This window comes from Bactrocera neohumeralis, chromosome 5 (genome assembly GCF_024586455.1).
Source record: "Bactrocera neohumeralis isolate Rockhampton chromosome 5, APGP_CSIRO_Bneo_wtdbg2-racon-allhic-juicebox.fasta_v2, whole genome shotgun sequence".
Classification (NCBI taxonomy): Eukaryota; Metazoa; Arthropoda; class Insecta; order Diptera; family Tephritidae; genus Bactrocera; species Bactrocera neohumeralis.
The window spans coordinates 78853651-78868735 of NC_065922.1; the positions used below are offsets into that span (position 1 = coordinate 78853651).

Consider the following 15085-nt stretch of genomic DNA (forward strand, 5'->3'; position numbering starts at 1 on the left):
CAAACGGCTCATACTTATTATACTGAGAGTTGTATTTTGCTCAGTAGAAGCGCTTTTTTCTGTGAATAGACGTTTTTCGAAAATTATTGGTTTGTTTATTAAGGTTTTTGATTTATAAAATTATAAGCATGTGTGCATTCTATATCTGCATATACTGTATTTACTTTTGTCATACAAATAAATTTCGTATTTCGTATAATTTTCGTATTCCTTGGTTGCAGTCAGGCTGAAAAGTTTGGTGTCGTCCCTTCGGTGAAATTTTTGTGAGATCACTATTGACCGATTTACGGTGTCAAAAATCAAAATGACAATATTCTAAGATTTCGACTTCGAATTGTTTCCGCATCTAACGTATGCTTCATATATGGCCTTAAGCAACTTTTTTTTATCATTTGCAAAAATAAGAATATATTTTTAGAGGTGTTTTAAGGATTTGCATTGAATGCACATTTGTGTGATATTCCAATTGGAAGTTAATAAGCTAACAATAATACAAATCAGCTAATTTATTTGAATTATTACTTTTTTAAAATGTTCCAAGTCTTCTTAGTATGCAAATACATCTATATATTTGAATGTAATTATTTTAATGTATAAATATGTATACAATATGAATATTTAAATTAAATATGTACATACGTGTATATACTTGCACATACATATTATGTTAAGTGCTTATCAGCATTTATAATTCCTATGTATGTACATAGCAAAATTATACCAACTTTTGTTACGTACATACATACATACATACATATATACAAATATGTTGAAATAGACAACTGGTCTTTGCCTTATAGGGGCGTTCTAATCTGATCAGTTTTATACAGCGTTGCTCATATTGCAGATGAATTTAGAAAATGCCTCCTAAAGATTATTTAAGCAGCTTCTGTATACTTTTTGTGTGTCTCTTCGGAATAAATTCGTTTCGGTTGGTATGGACTTCTGATATCGCGCGATATGACTACTATCGCGTTTATCATGTGGAATTATCTATGCAACAACACGTTGCTTTATTCCAACAGTTGGAGGAAAAGAGTGACAGTTGTACATTTTTTGGTCATGCACGGCACCCAAAACAAAAATTAACTATCATGGTAGCTGCGCATAAAGTCGCCGATTTTGCCGATTTACTACAAACTTACGATATTAAGTATGATGTGTTGGTAAGAAGTCAAAGAAATAATAGACTCAACTTTGTTTTGGTATATTTATTTAGATTTTTTAATTATACTGAATAGAGTTACAATTTTCAAGAAATCATTGATCGAAACCTCGCAGAAGTTCTTTCAAAAGATATTGATCCAAAAAGTATGGACTGGAAACATTATTTTCATCTTGAAACTATTTATTCATGGATGAATTTCTTGGTCCAAGATCATCCCAACGATTTGGCAATTATAAATATTGGAGAAAGCGCCCAGGGTATACCAATCAAAGGCATTAATCTCAAGAAAAACAAAAAGGACAACGCTACAACAATATTCATTGAAAGTGGTATTCATGCACGCGAGTGGATAGCACCTGCAACAGCAAATTATATCATCAATGAGCTTCTTTCATCAAATGACACGGAAGTTCAAAGACTTGCAGAAAACTACAACTGGATTATCCTCCCTGTTGTCAATACAGATGGTTATAAGTATACATTCGAAGGTGATCGCATGTGGCGTAAAAACCGCGAGCTCTTTGGGATTTGTCGTGGTGTAGATTTAAATAGAAATTTTCCATTCCATTGGAATTCTACTGGATCTAGTGGCGATCCTTGTCGTTATGATTATTCAGGACCTTCGGCAGCGAGTGAAACGGAAACCAAACAAATGATAAAATTTCTTCAAGAAAATTTGACAGTTGACAATATAAAAACTTTTATTTCGTTACATTCATATTCTCAAATGATTATGTTCCCTTATGGACATACAGCAGATCACGTAGAGAATTATGATGATCTTTCAGCGATTGGAAGGAAAGCTAGTGAAAAGATAAAACAAGTATCCGGGCGCACTTACAAAAGTGGTAGCATTTATGAGGTCATATATCCATCGAGTGGTGGTTCAAAAGATTGGGCCCATGGCGAACTGAAAATTCCCTTAACTTTTTCATTTGAATTGCGTGGACCGCCCGACAGTAAGGACTTATTTATCCTTCCGGCTGCAGAAATCGAATCTACTGCGCAGGAGACATTCGCAGCAATAATGACCATAATAGAAGAGTCTGAATCAAGAGGATATTATTCGTGAAATTATAGCGCACATACATATACATACATACACATATAAATATTTCAATACTCACTGTTTTATTAAAATCGAATTTTGTAAATTAGCGATTGATACGCTAGAATTTATATGTTTCTTAAATGCAATAAATATATTCTGATTTACTTCGATCATTAACAAGTTGCTTTTTATAACTTTCATTTCGTTTTAACAAAGATAAATACCATAAAGATTTAAAAATATTTAGCTTTCGTCATCATAGAGTGATTTCGAACTCAACCCTCGTTTCGTGGAATCTCCCTATGATATTTTAATGCCTAAAGATTAATAGTAAAATACTCGTAACATATACATACGTATGTACATAATATAATACTTTTCCACAAAGATATTGGTAACAAATTCCAGCTATGTTACTTTGTTTGGTAATTGTGAATTTTGTTTAGTCAAAAGTTTTTATGTACATACATAATTATTCCCAGCATACATAAATATGTTTACATTTAATCTGTGTTTGCTAATTTGTTTTTCTAATTTATTAGAATCTAGTCTTCATTTGGCACTGTGGTGTTGCGCACAGCATTCATTTGTATACGATTTTCCCATTCCACTATGAGCCGGTGCGAAGAGGGCGCCTCCTCAGGCGGTAGATCACACAACTGTGCCAATGACATAGCGGGGCGCATTGTGCCACCTCCATTCTTTTTCAAATCGTAATCAGGACTAGGAGTTGCTCTAATAAAAGGTTTATTTTTTTAATTGGTTATACAATAGAATGTGTGTATTCTTGCCTACCTGGGAGAGATGCTATTATTTAATGATGTAGAGTAGGAGATTTCAGTGACAGACTTCGCTGAACGCAGTTGTCTAGGTCCAAGACAATGTTCTACTTCGGAATCTTCGTCATCTGTTTGTTCATTGCTGTGAATATATATGTGTTTGTTTAAATTATGAAATAAAAACGTCTTAAAATAAATTAGGTGACTTACTCGTTTTCAATTGACTCTAGTAAATCGGATGTAGATTGTCGAAATTTGTTGCGCTTTTTCAGTTCATGCTCACGAGCTTGTAAGTCCTTTATCTCTTTCTGGATCTTCACCTCCGCTGGTACGTAACCTCGCCGAATTACTCTACCTTCTGCATCTCGTTCGATTTGTGGTGGAGTCATAGTAACCGTTGGTATGATTATAGGAGGAGTCAGGGCTTCAGGCGTCATTGCTGGGTGTAATGCACTTGACACAACTGTTGGTGGCGTGATAGATGATGTGGAAATATTATTGTTAAGCAAAACATTTGCGGTTTTTGGATTTAATATAATTTGATTTGCTGTTGTATTATTGTTGCTTGGTTGTAATTTTCCTCGAGAAGCTATAAAGCGCTGCATGACCCCTTTGTTTGCAGGATTAAAAGCAAAGATACGTTGTCTATTAAGAACTGGGGGTGTAACCGGAACCGTGCCCGCGATCATCATCTGACGGGGTGGTTCTGGTGTAATTGTATAGAAATTCGGACCAATATAACGTTGTTCTTTTGACGGCTTCATCGGTTCTATGTAAAGAGGAGTAGCTGAGATGCCATTTATTGGACTTGGCGACGCTGATATTCCTGAGTCCTCGTCAATACATTCTTTACTATTAATGCTATTTTTACCATGTGATAAGGAATCTTCGCCGTTATTCAAAGACGAATGTGGTAAGGGACTGATTGATAGGCTATTAGAGCTATCATTGTCATTATGACCGTTATTATCATTAGTAATGTCATTTTCATTGTGCATTTCGTATTCGTCTGTTGATATGAGGGAGCTACCGGTGATAAGTTGGCGATGTTCTTCTTCGCGACGTACAACTTCTTTTATTTCTTCTTGAATGCGGATCAACGGATCAATTTTCTGAAAGTGATAAAATAAGAAATATGTAGGTGATTATGATTGTGTTTTTGTATCGCACTAAGTCTCAAAAGATTCCTTTTTCTTATTATTACTTGCCAAATCATAAAAAGTGTGCGCACATGCACATGCATATATCACGGCAAAAAATTTATCAAAAAATCTGCCCTGCAAAGAAAAATATTAACAAAATAAGGCTATGTATACATTAGGCTTGAAAGAAATTGCACACATCCATTCGACTTTTGATTTCTAAATACCTGCCTACAATTTATTTGTGGGGATAAAATGAGGGCTTTTTTCTAAACTGCAATTATATCTATGTGCACACATACATAAGAATATATTGTATGTGTGTTCCCATTGCACCCATGATTACATTTCCTTTCAGTATCTTAAAATACATAAATATTTGCTATCGTATCTACCTTCCATTTGATGGAATTATTTTGACTGATAATTATTGGTTCTTTACGAAAGCTTTTGTGATTAAATAACAAGTAAGTTATACGCAAACGTCGAAAATTTATATGTCCCAACACGCACAGGTTCCGCATACGAGTACAAACATTCGATCGGGTCGATTTTCTTTCTATACAATCGCGTATGAGGGATCATTCAACAACAACAACTTTGCCTAAGAGACTATGTGTCTAAACCCAGTTTCAAGTCAGCGATTTTTAAAGCAAAGTTTACCTTTAAGGAAATATAAATGACGAAGAAGTCAACTGTATCATATACATACATATCTCCCATATAACCTATTATTATTTTTTTTTAGTATAATGCTTTCAATTAAAAAGCTAAGAACTCGTCATTTTGCAGAATAGTCTGGTTGTTCAGAATGAGTCGAAGATTTATTGTATACACGATTTTTCCGTTTTTTTGGCTTCCTATAAGTCAACCCGCTCTAATATTATTACGTACATACATATGTCTTATTAGTTTGTCGGCAATTTTATACTTAATTTGATTGACTGTGTGTTGAGTTTGCACAGGACTCCGTTTTGATAGCATTATTTATACACTATTATGCAATTCGCTTACATACAACGATAACGAAGGAATTATCATTATTTCTTATTGATAAATATATTTAATGTTTTCTATTAATAATTGATTTGATTTAACTTCATAGATGTTTTGCTAATGTGACCTTTTGAAAAAATATATGTATGTAAGTACATACATACCTTCCTACTTCGATAAATTTTACCATCTAAGTATGTTAAATGAAATTTCATATTGAATTCAAAACATTCGACTCAAAAAGCATATTGTTTTCGCATTTAACCAAAGCTATATTAATTAGCCTGTTTTCATATTTCTGCCAGCTGCCGAACATATTCCGTAATGATTGTATGATATTAAGAAAATATTACCATAAATACTTAAAATTGAAATATATTACTCCATTTGTCGATTGTGATGGAAGGTTATATTGCAATTCATTTAGCGGTCACTCCAGTAACACTGGAGGCGCATTTTTAAATATTGCCGCCTATTTTGTCTCGCCTACCGACCTAAATGCTGGGACTTGTTATGACGGTAATGTGTTTTAGCAATAATCTTTTCAGTTTGTTTATGGAATTTTCGATATATAGACATATAAATATTTATTTTTGAGTAATTGACATTGAAAGTACACTGGCAATAATCCCGGTCAAATACCTGTATATGCCAAAATCAAAAACAACATACATATATAGTATATATGTTCGGTGCTTCCAGAAAAAGTATGATATGCTGTGTAAGACTTTTAAATATTGTCAAATCTTTTATCGTACATATGAGAAAAATGTCTGAAAATAAACTTTGTCATATGTTTATATTAGATACATGTATGTATGTATGTATTATATTATATACATACATGTATGTATAAACAACGAGATTATCTTGCGAAATGTGTAATGATGTTTTTAAATATTGTTACAATTTTAGTTATTGCATTTATATGCAAATTACCTTTACTATTTTATGATCATTACTATTTGGTACAAAACTCCTTTCAAAACCTTGTAATAGGCTACCGAATATAAATATAAAAGTATGTATAACAGAATTAGGCAGTTATCTCGTTTGGCAAAGTTTTTCCCAAATAAAAGAGGCTTATTGACGAAATTTTAGAATGACTCATATGTACCACTTGCCATAATTGCTCTATTCGTCAATAATAATTACAACTGCACGAACTTCCATGTTCGAAATATGTCAATATCTTATCAACTCGCTCGGTACATTTTTTCATTTTAAATTGCACAGGCTTTTTTAGATAAAGTTGTGCAAATTCACCGTCAAACCAGTATGTATGTAGGTGCACAGGTACATATGTGGATGTACTTTCGGAAAAATTACATTTCTCGTACACATATGTATTTGCTTTTTCCTCGAATTTTAACTTGCTTACCAACAATTCATTTATTGAACACTTTTGTTATCGGTAGAACTATAAAAACAAAAATACAAACACAGTCATATTTGATAAGTTTCTAATTTGCGATAAGGTGACAATGAGTAAAAAGAGTATAAATAATTGTTTATAGTATATCTGTGTATGTATATGAAGTACCTGAATATTATTTCGAAATTCTCTTTAATAATGAAGGCTAAATTAGCTTTGGAGGTGTACATTCTATGTATTATATATATGCATATACTATATATCAATCCATAAAAGTACGTGATTTTAATTAAACATTATTACTACATTTCTTGATAAAAATATAATAGTTTGAACGTGAATATACATACATATATTAATTATAGGTATATGTATATGATAAGCTTGCGAAGTCCGAAAACTCATGAGTAGTGTTTATTTGTATTTGACTTATGTAGTTGCGTTAAACGAACGACACCCTAAAATTAGAGATTCCGTAACCATTATGGTCCTAGTGTATAGTAGTGGAGGTCTTTGTCTGGGCTAACTGTTGAGCGTTAACACTGCATTCACAAAATGTTCAACATTTGGCTGTTGCTGCATCCGACGGTAGCTGTTGTGGAGTGAAACTAACGTTTCAGTTTGCTTTAATTAGATGTGAAAATATTTTCGAAACAGTACTTTTGTAGAGGAATAATGAGAGCTTCAAACAAGCATTCACCAAAGCCATTTAGTTTTACTTTCGTTGCTTTTGAAACTATATTCATGTAACGGATACATATGTATGTACATATGAACACATTACCACATGGAACAGAATATATGTATGTAGATATATACAAGTAGATATGAATGAGATTTTGTTTAATTGGTGTATAGGAATTGACATCGCACATTGAATTGATTCCATAATACTTATGTATATCATTAGTGAATTTATGTTGCCTTAGTACATCTGATAAGAAATATTATCTAAATACACAGTTGAGTTAAATTTGGGTTCAAAGAAATATGTAGGAATGTACAATTTGTTTTACTATTTTTGGAAAAGTCAAATAAACAGAATTAATAGGTGACTAATCAAATCTGAGTGTACATCAAAGCTTGGAATAAAATTTGGAGACAGAATTCCGGTTCACAAATTATAAAAATGTGTTGTCACGGGCTTAGGTAATTGCAATGTTAACAAACTCTGTCACGTTTCATGTTCCTACTTTCTTATTTTCGATGATCTCGTGTTTTGTTTTTTATGTTTTGTTTTAGTTTACATTTTTTATAGGTCATGGACGAATAATAATTTCAACAAAATTAACGGTACGGTCGTTACAGTATACATAATATACTGAATTTTATATGAAAAAGGCGCAATATATCACTGTCATTTTTTGCCAGTACGTCTGCAAGTTATGGGAAGTTAATATTGTTTATAAATCACTTTAGTAACAAGTTTAAATAATACAAGTTCAAATAATGCATATCATTTGCCTATGTACATATGTTATTAAAATAGTTCAGAGGTGATTGAACTCCTTCAGTATATATATATATGTATATATATGTATGTATGTATGTATTTCTTATAAAAACTAAGTATGTACCCAAGTTTATCGTACACGCAAGTTTGTACCCACATTATTTACTTTTTCACCATTTCATTTTTCAGCATGAAAAGAAGTAAATTAACTTTCCGTCTTTTCTTTTTCGTAGGCCGATATACCAGTTTCTGCTTTGGTGGAACCTGTGTTGGCTTTGCCATTAACAGCATCAATACTAACGCGAAGCACTGCGGCTTACAATTGCCACAAGTCTTGGCATTGTTTGTTTACCTCGCTATTCAGTGGCACGATCTTGTACTCTAACTTGGTTTTGATCGTGGCGTTTGCCATTGACAATACGTTTATATGAATATGTGGAATTTTTTTTGCTTCTTTGTTTTGCAAACGATTTAGGAGCATAGTGAAATTTCTACTACATACTATATGTTAGTTGTTATACTCACAATAATTTCTAACTCTTGTCATGCTAATTATAAGCTTATTTCGAACAGAAAAGTTTTTTTTTCATTTATCATAAACAAAGCTTCAACTAACGGAAAGATCATTGGCGACGTAAAATAAGAAAGATCAAGAATAGTTTGCATTCTCTTTTCCAACAGTCACTATCATACTTTTACATACTTATATTATAGTATTTTTTTTTATTTATATGCGTGTGGTACGTACATAAGTACATGACAATTAAATTTTTATGTGGTCGAAAAGTTTTTCCATAGGAAAAGAGTAGTATATCTTTTCTTACACTTACTCTTGGAGGAAAATCGCTGATTGTGCATGAACACAAAAAAATTACTTGGTGTCAAAAATGATTTGAAACGTCCACGATTTTCTTGACTTTGTTAATTAGCTTTGGAGAAAATATGCCTTATTTTTACATACTTTCATTTATATACATAGATGTACCCCAGAAACACCCTTAACACAATCATTTATTAAAGCATACTTCTTACATACCTAGGTATGTATGTATGTATTTGGACTTACTTAAGTGGAATAACAGTATAAACAAGTGTTTCCTTATGAAAGAAAATATTTACATACATACGAATGTAAGAATGATTTTACGAATACATTCACATGATCGTGGTAATGAAGGTAAATTGATGGTGAACTGAAAAACACACCATCTGTCATAAACAGAAATACAGAAAACTTTGGCTTCAGCTAAACTAACTCGTAGTCACCAACCGTAACGTATCCAACCAATGAATGCGACCGGGATCTATTATGGAACAAAACTAAGATCGTTTTCATATGCGAAAATCTGTTACCGGCAGTGATGGCTTCTGGTATATACATATCTATCTACTTACATATGTAGATCGGAACTTCTGTATGTACGAATGTACAAGTATAACATATGCACCTTTGAAATCTTTTAAGGTTTCATTCTAAAGAGTTTTTTATTAGCTTTAATTGAGCACAGATAAAATAACTGTATTTTAAATCCTTATCATGTACATATAAATGTACCCACATGTACTGATTTCTTATTTGATAAATATTTTCGATATGCAAAAACGCTTACCTCACTTTTAATTTGACCCATGATAATTAACTATTTATTAATGATAAAAACGAATGTATGTTTATTATAATATTAAATTTTTTTTCTATTCCGATTTGAAATCAAATTAAAAATTCCATTTTACAAAATAAGTATGACTTTAAGCGACACTGGCTACGGATCCGAACGAAAGTTGGCAACAAACTAAATTCGAATACGTTGAGAAAGCAACCAATTCTTCTACTTCCAACTTCACGCTCCCAAACATGTAACATAAAAATTACTCTCTAGATTAAATGCTTTTATAATGAGCTCTGAAAACCAAACAAATTCACCACACTTTAGTGAAGGCTGCCACTTTAACAGTTAATATTTAATAACCAACTTCTAGTATAAATAGTAAAATAATTAACTTTAGATTATTAATATTATGAAGGATCTAATTTTTTTTATGAAAATTTATTTAAAATACTAATGTATGTATTTGTATGTAAATATCCTAACGTTCTTCGAGGTTATGGGTTGTCGTCATGCATCAAGCAGATTTTGGAATATGTCGGCTGAACTTACCAAAAATTTTTAATAATTTTAAACAACATCTACATATTATATATTTAGGAAATACGTTGTTATGAAAATAAATTTGAAATAAGTTATGGGATCAGCTCTCATACACATATGTATGTATGTAATAGGTATAAATTATATTTGATTGTTTTTATGGGAAAAGAAAAACAGATTTGAGTACTCACCGCGAACTGTTATTCATAAATTAAAACATGAGATTTTGTGATTACGTCTACAATTTATTGCGATTGTAAATCTGCAACTCATATTATTATATATTTATATTAAAAACTTCATTTTTAAAGTTATTAATGCTAATAATTATATTAATTCTGATGAGCTTGCTTAGCTACAATAACATTAGCAGCTTAAATCTGCAAACGTATGTATGTGAATGTAGTGTGTGGGAATTTCAAGCTAGATTTCATTGCTAAGTGCAGCACAAACTTAAATGTAGTTATACGCAGTTCATTTTAAAGCCAATATAAATATTTCTTCTTCCAAATATTAACAACTCTCTTTCAAATTAAAACTGAAATGAAATAAAAAAGAAATAACTTTGCATATTCTGTACACGAGAATATTATGAATTGGCTTTGCAGTTCGAACTTTTTAATATGCTGTGAAAGAAGAATATAGATACAGATGTTCGGAAGTACAAGACTCTACTTTCAATCTTGTTTTTTTTTTAATGTAATAAACCTTATTTTAAATCGTATAAAAGTTTAGAACGACCTTTTTCTTCTGTTCGTTAAGCGCTCATTCAACAAGTTGTTGTTTACATGTTGCATGATACGGTACTTTTACGATTGTGAATTTAGTTTTCGGTAAATTGTCTGCTAGAATGAATTCCACTTTGTCTAACGGCAATATTTCAATTTGTGGAACATCGCTTGGCACTGGCTCCTCTTTTGGCTTTTCCATTTCTTCATCATCTTCATCGTCAGCGGTAGGTGCGCCTGGCACTGGTTTCAGTACCGGAATACATTCATCAAAGTGATGTTTCTCTTTTTTAGTTGATTCTTCGCACTGATCAACATACAAAGCAGTGACGCGCAACAGTTCAACCGTCACACCCCACGTAAACACTTTCAATGTAGAAGCCACTTGTTGGACAGCATTCAAAACTATGTGATTCGTGGTCGCTGATTGTGATATATATGTCGGAATGATAAGTAACTTCCGAAGATTGGTACAAAGTTGTAATTTTTCATCAAATCCTGCTTTAATGTCGAAGTTAACAAGTTCAAGTTGTGCAAGTTCTTTTAGTTGTGCGACGGCGTCTAATATTTCCAGTGTACAACAGCTTGTTTCTTGTCCATTTTCAAGACGTAAGCGGCGCAGATTTTTTAATTTGGGAAGTACAACCTTTGCGAATGTTGAATCAAAGTCGCCGCATTCACCTAATTCCAAAGAACGTAAATTCAAAAGTTCACCAAGAACTTCGACCCCTTTAGAACCCAACTCGCGTACCGCAGTTAAAGACAACTGGTTGAGTTTTTTTAATGATTGTAGGGATTGCAAGTTGCCTGTAATTACACCTGGTTCACATGTGCGGAGACGCAGCTCTTCAAGTCTTATTAACATTCCAATGTGTTCAAGATTTATAGAATCATCATTAATGGCAACAGCATTTAAAATGCGTAGGTTTTTGTTGCTTTGAAATAAACCTTCAACAATACGGGCTGAGCAACGACATAAATCGATAATTTCTAATGAAAAGACAGTTCCAATATGTTCAGAAAATTCTTGCCACATTTCTTCACCGCGCGTGCTAGATACCAACATTTTTCTAAGATCCAAATGCCTTGTTTCGCCTCGGCGTAATGCAGCAGCAAATCCCGCCCAGCTACTCACTCTGGAGTTTTTCATGCGAACTGTTTGCCATAAGGATGTATCCTTTGCAGCAAGATTCCACAGTTTACACACTGAAGCTGCACGTGGACGTTCCTGTAGAAATATTGTTGAAACTACATAATTTGAATTCATAATATTTGGGTTCATTGAGTTTTTTTTTTAATATATGTACTTACGTGAATTTTCAAGTACTTAAGAATGCAAAGTAATGCGTCATAAGCAAAAGATACATTTGCAAAAAAATTTGTGGCAAACGCTTTGTTTGATTGATCTGATGTAGTTTGGGTGGGTGAAATAACGAGAGTTTGAATAGGTGCATCTAATGAAACTGTGGATGTTTTACGATTATTTCGGATGCTTTCATTAATTTGTTTCAGATCATTTTCGATATCGTTGACATGTCTGTAATTAAAAGAAATATATCAAAATTTAATCTCAGACTAAACTTTTAGCTTTAATTATAAAAATATTTGGCTCGCTCTCGCTCTTGTTTTCTTTCTTAATTATGGGAGTGGAGAAAATTTTTCTTGTGGGACACAATACGTTCGCACACTCACTCAGTTGTGGGAGCAATTGGTTTGGCAACCATCACATACTTTTTTCCTTTTACTACGGCAATTGTTTGAGGATACTTATTTTCAGGACGTGTAAGGCGAGCGTTTGATGGCTTACGTGCTACTACTTTTGTTGATATCTCTGGAACGGATGTACAAGCCTATAATATGGGATAAAAATCAATGAAATTCACAGAAATATGAGAATGAATATTAAAGCGTCACCTCACAAATATATTCACGTCCCTTCGTTTGAGAAATACCTTCTCCAGTAATACGATATTCACTATTTGAACGGTTTAATCCGACACACTCATGATGAAATAGACAGAGGCATTTTACACATTTTAGTTGCGGAATATGTCCCGTTGCTCGTGAGCATTTGATTGTGCATGGTTCAAGTGTTGAAATGGATTTGATATTATTTACTGATCCTGCATTTGACTGATATGTTGCAGTCACATTTGTAGTGATAGATCCCCTTAAAACCAGAATTCAAACTTTCTAATGAAAATTGCCAGTAAAATATTTAAAAATGAACAAATGCTACTTAATCCAACCAAAAAATAAAAGTATTGGATTTTTGTTACATACAGCTACAACAGCTACAAAAAACATACTAACGAGAGCGAGAAATAATTATATTATATTTCAATAAAATAATACTTACTTCTTTAATTTACTACTTTTATGACTTGTTCCACTACTGGAACTGGCATGCCGGCTACTTGGAGGTGTACCAGGAGTCGAGTTAGTGATATATCTACTCGAGGCAGTACCACTGAGCAAAGCATTATTCACTTTAAGCGCTCGCGTTGGTGTCCATCCTTGAGGAGGCGGACTTGCCCCTTTGGGGCCTTTAGGTTTAGAAATTCGTTTACCAATATTAGGAGTTGGAGCTGCAGCGATTGTAGCCGCCGCTGCTGAAACTCGTGAAGACGGCTTTGCACTGCGCACAGTCTCGAAATCCGACCCAACACCAAGAGGCTCTCGAGCAAAACTGAAATGATCTATAGTTAGATCACCCTCGAGTAAAGGCAAAATATCACTCCTTGTTCGCAATTTTTTACCACCAGGCGATATAAAGTACACATCAGCTTTATCTTTACTTGATTCTATATTGGCACGCCATACTAATTCACGTTTCCAACCATAATCAAAGGGCTTTTTATAAAAATCATTTTGAGCGGATAATGGCTTTTTGGTCACACCTATTCCACTTGGGGTTGCGGAACTTGTTACCACATTGATATTTTTCGTAATATGGGTTTCAGTTTCTTCATTATCAGCCACTATATGCTCCGATTGCTCTTCTGAACACTTTTCTTCTTTTTTAACTTGTTCTTCCACAAACACCTTTACCAATGACGAATCTTTCGAAGATACTTGTAATCCTGGTGAAGTTCGTGATGGAGAAGCATTTGAATTCTAGGGAAAAAATATTTTTTACAATTATATTTGATCGTAATAATTTTAAAATTAATTAATTAAAAACCTGTTGAGAAAACATACTTGCTTCATTTTTTTGATGGTTCGGGAAATTAAATTTGGACTTTCCTTATTTTCATGTTCAATAATCGTAACTTTCATTAGTGTTTCTAAATCTGCCTTTATAACCTTGGGTTCTCCACTTTGCTCATCAAATCCTAACAAACATTCGTTTGAATCTGAATGGTGTATTTCGTACCGTTTACGTTTGAGTGACATATTAATTGCATTCATTTTCATATCTCTATTTTGAGTATTTAATATTGATTGTTGACGTTCTGCGGAGCCACCGTCCCGACTATCTTCATCCTCTGTACCGGATACTTCTAACTTTAATGCCGACTCCAAATAAGGTGAATCATCCTCGTTTTTATCATCGGAATGTATTTCCATATTTTCTTCTTCGGGCTGTGATTCTATCTCAAAAGAATCCCCCACGTTTTCGCTTTTCTCAACAGGCTTTGAACCATTACGTTGCTCAATGTGACTGGCTGTACGAGAACTGCCGTTCTCTGCTAACCAGCGTGGAGACTCTGCCCGTTCAGCGTATATCGCATCTCTTGTCAGGCTAGAGGCATCATCCACTTCCATTCTTATATGATGAAAACTTTGCTTCCTTTTTGGTGAAATTTTCGCAAGTTTTGCTCGAGCAACCGCTTATTAATTCCCAAATTATCTATCTGATACACTTCCTACAACAAAGGCAAAGGAAGGTGCTGACACTAATGCTAATGTTTGACGTTTGCTTTGCCCGCTTTTTCCACAATGATGAGGTTATGTTTTGTTTGCGACGTTACGTTTTTGTTATTCACCTTTCGTCTTCTGTTTTGTAATTGTGTCTTTCTAGTCGTAAATAATTTATTATTGTATATTCAAAAACTTTGATTTCGCGAGTGAATGTGTTCTTGGTCTAATTTAAAGAAAACTTAATTTCTTAAATAAATAAAACAATTATGTTGTTATAGTACATTATTTTTAACACAGTGCAAAACAAACGGTTTAATCGAATTCTTTATTCTTGTTGTTTTTCTGACGCTTGTCGAAAGTGTTACCAAGTGCATCAACA

The 15085-nt window shown here is 33.1% G+C and overlaps 3 protein-coding genes across 9 annotated transcripts; 1 reads left to right on the plus strand and 2 right to left on the minus strand.

Moving 5' to 3' along the window:
- Positions 1–811: 811 nt before the first annotated feature.
- LOC126760360 (zinc carboxypeptidase-like) lies at positions 812–2399 on the plus strand. Its single transcript, XM_050475947.1, has 2 exons — positions 812–1166; positions 1242–2399. Exons 1-2 carry the CDS (start codon positions 861–863, stop codon positions 2238–2240), a joined length of 1305 nt encoding a protein of 434 aa, XP_050331904.1. The 5' UTR covers positions 812–860; the 3' UTR covers positions 2241–2399.
- Positions 2344–9761, minus strand: LOC126760359 (uncharacterized). Of its 5 annotated transcripts, none has more exons than XM_050475941.1 (5): positions 9575–9761; positions 4207–4275; positions 3209–4110; positions 3015–3140; positions 2344–2954 (listed from the first exon to the last, which is right to left on the minus strand). In XM_050475941.1, exons 1-5 carry the CDS (start codon positions 9593–9595, stop codon positions 2765–2767), a joined length of 1308 nt encoding a protein of 435 aa, XP_050331898.1. In that variant the 5' UTR covers positions 9596–9761; the 3' UTR covers positions 2344–2764. The 5 variants fall into 5 exon arrangements, with proteins under 5 accessions (XP_050331898.1, XP_050331901.1, XP_050331902.1 ...); XM_050475944.1 differs by having other exon boundaries at positions 4203–4275; XM_050475945.1 differs by lacking the exon at positions 4207–4275 and having other exon boundaries at positions 9575–9760.
- A 577-nt stretch (positions 9762–10338) lies between these two features.
- Positions 10339–15040, minus strand: LOC126759927 (uncharacterized). 3 transcript variants are annotated; one of them, XM_050475121.1, is made up of 6 exons: positions 14044–15040; positions 13202–13959; positions 12757–13012; positions 12574–12692; positions 12154–12379; positions 10339–12070 (listed from the first exon to the last, which is right to left on the minus strand). In XM_050475121.1, the coding sequence occupies exons 1-6, from the start codon at positions 14608–14610 to the stop codon at positions 10880–10882; spliced, it is 3117 nt and encodes a 1038-aa protein (XP_050331078.1). In that variant the 5' UTR covers positions 14611–15040; the 3' UTR covers positions 10339–10879. The 3 variants fall into 3 exon arrangements, with proteins under 3 accessions (XP_050331078.1, XP_050331077.1, XP_050331080.1); XM_050475120.1 differs by having other exon boundaries at positions 12535–12692; positions 14044–15039; XM_050475123.1 differs by lacking the exons at positions 12574–12692; positions 12757–13012 and having other exon boundaries at positions 14044–15039.
- Between the last annotated feature and the right edge of the window lie 45 nt (positions 15041–15085).

Coding starts and splice junctions, on each gene's coding strand:
- LOC126760360 (XM_050475947.1), top strand. CDS start 861: ATGCCTCCTAAAGATTATTTAAGCAGCTTCTGTATACTTTTTGTGTGT. Junction 1,167..1,241: donor ATATTAAGTATGATGTGTTG/GTAAGAAGTCAA, acceptor TATACTGAATAG/AGTTACAATTTTCAAGAAAT.
- LOC126759927 (XM_050475120.1), bottom strand. CDS start 14,610: ATGGAAGTGGATGATGCCTCTAGCCTGACAAGAGATGCGATATACGCT. Junction 12,693..12,756: donor GACGTGAATATATTTGTGAG/GTGACGCTTTAA, acceptor CCCATATTATAG/GCTTGTACATCCGTTCCAGA. Junction 12,071..12,153: donor TTAAGTACTTGAAAATTCAC/GTAAGTACATAT, acceptor ATATTTCTACAG/GAACGTCCACGTGCAGCTTC.
- LOC126760359 (XM_050475941.1), bottom strand. CDS start 9,595: ATGGGTCAAATTAAAAGTGAG. Junction 3,141..3,208: donor CTAGAGTCAATTGAAAACGA/GTAAGTCACCTA, acceptor ATATATTCACAG/CAATGAACAAACAGATGACG. Junction 2,955..3,014: donor AATAATAGCATCTCTCCCAG/GTAGGCAAGAAT, acceptor ACCTTTTATTAG/AGCAACTCCTAGTCCTGATT.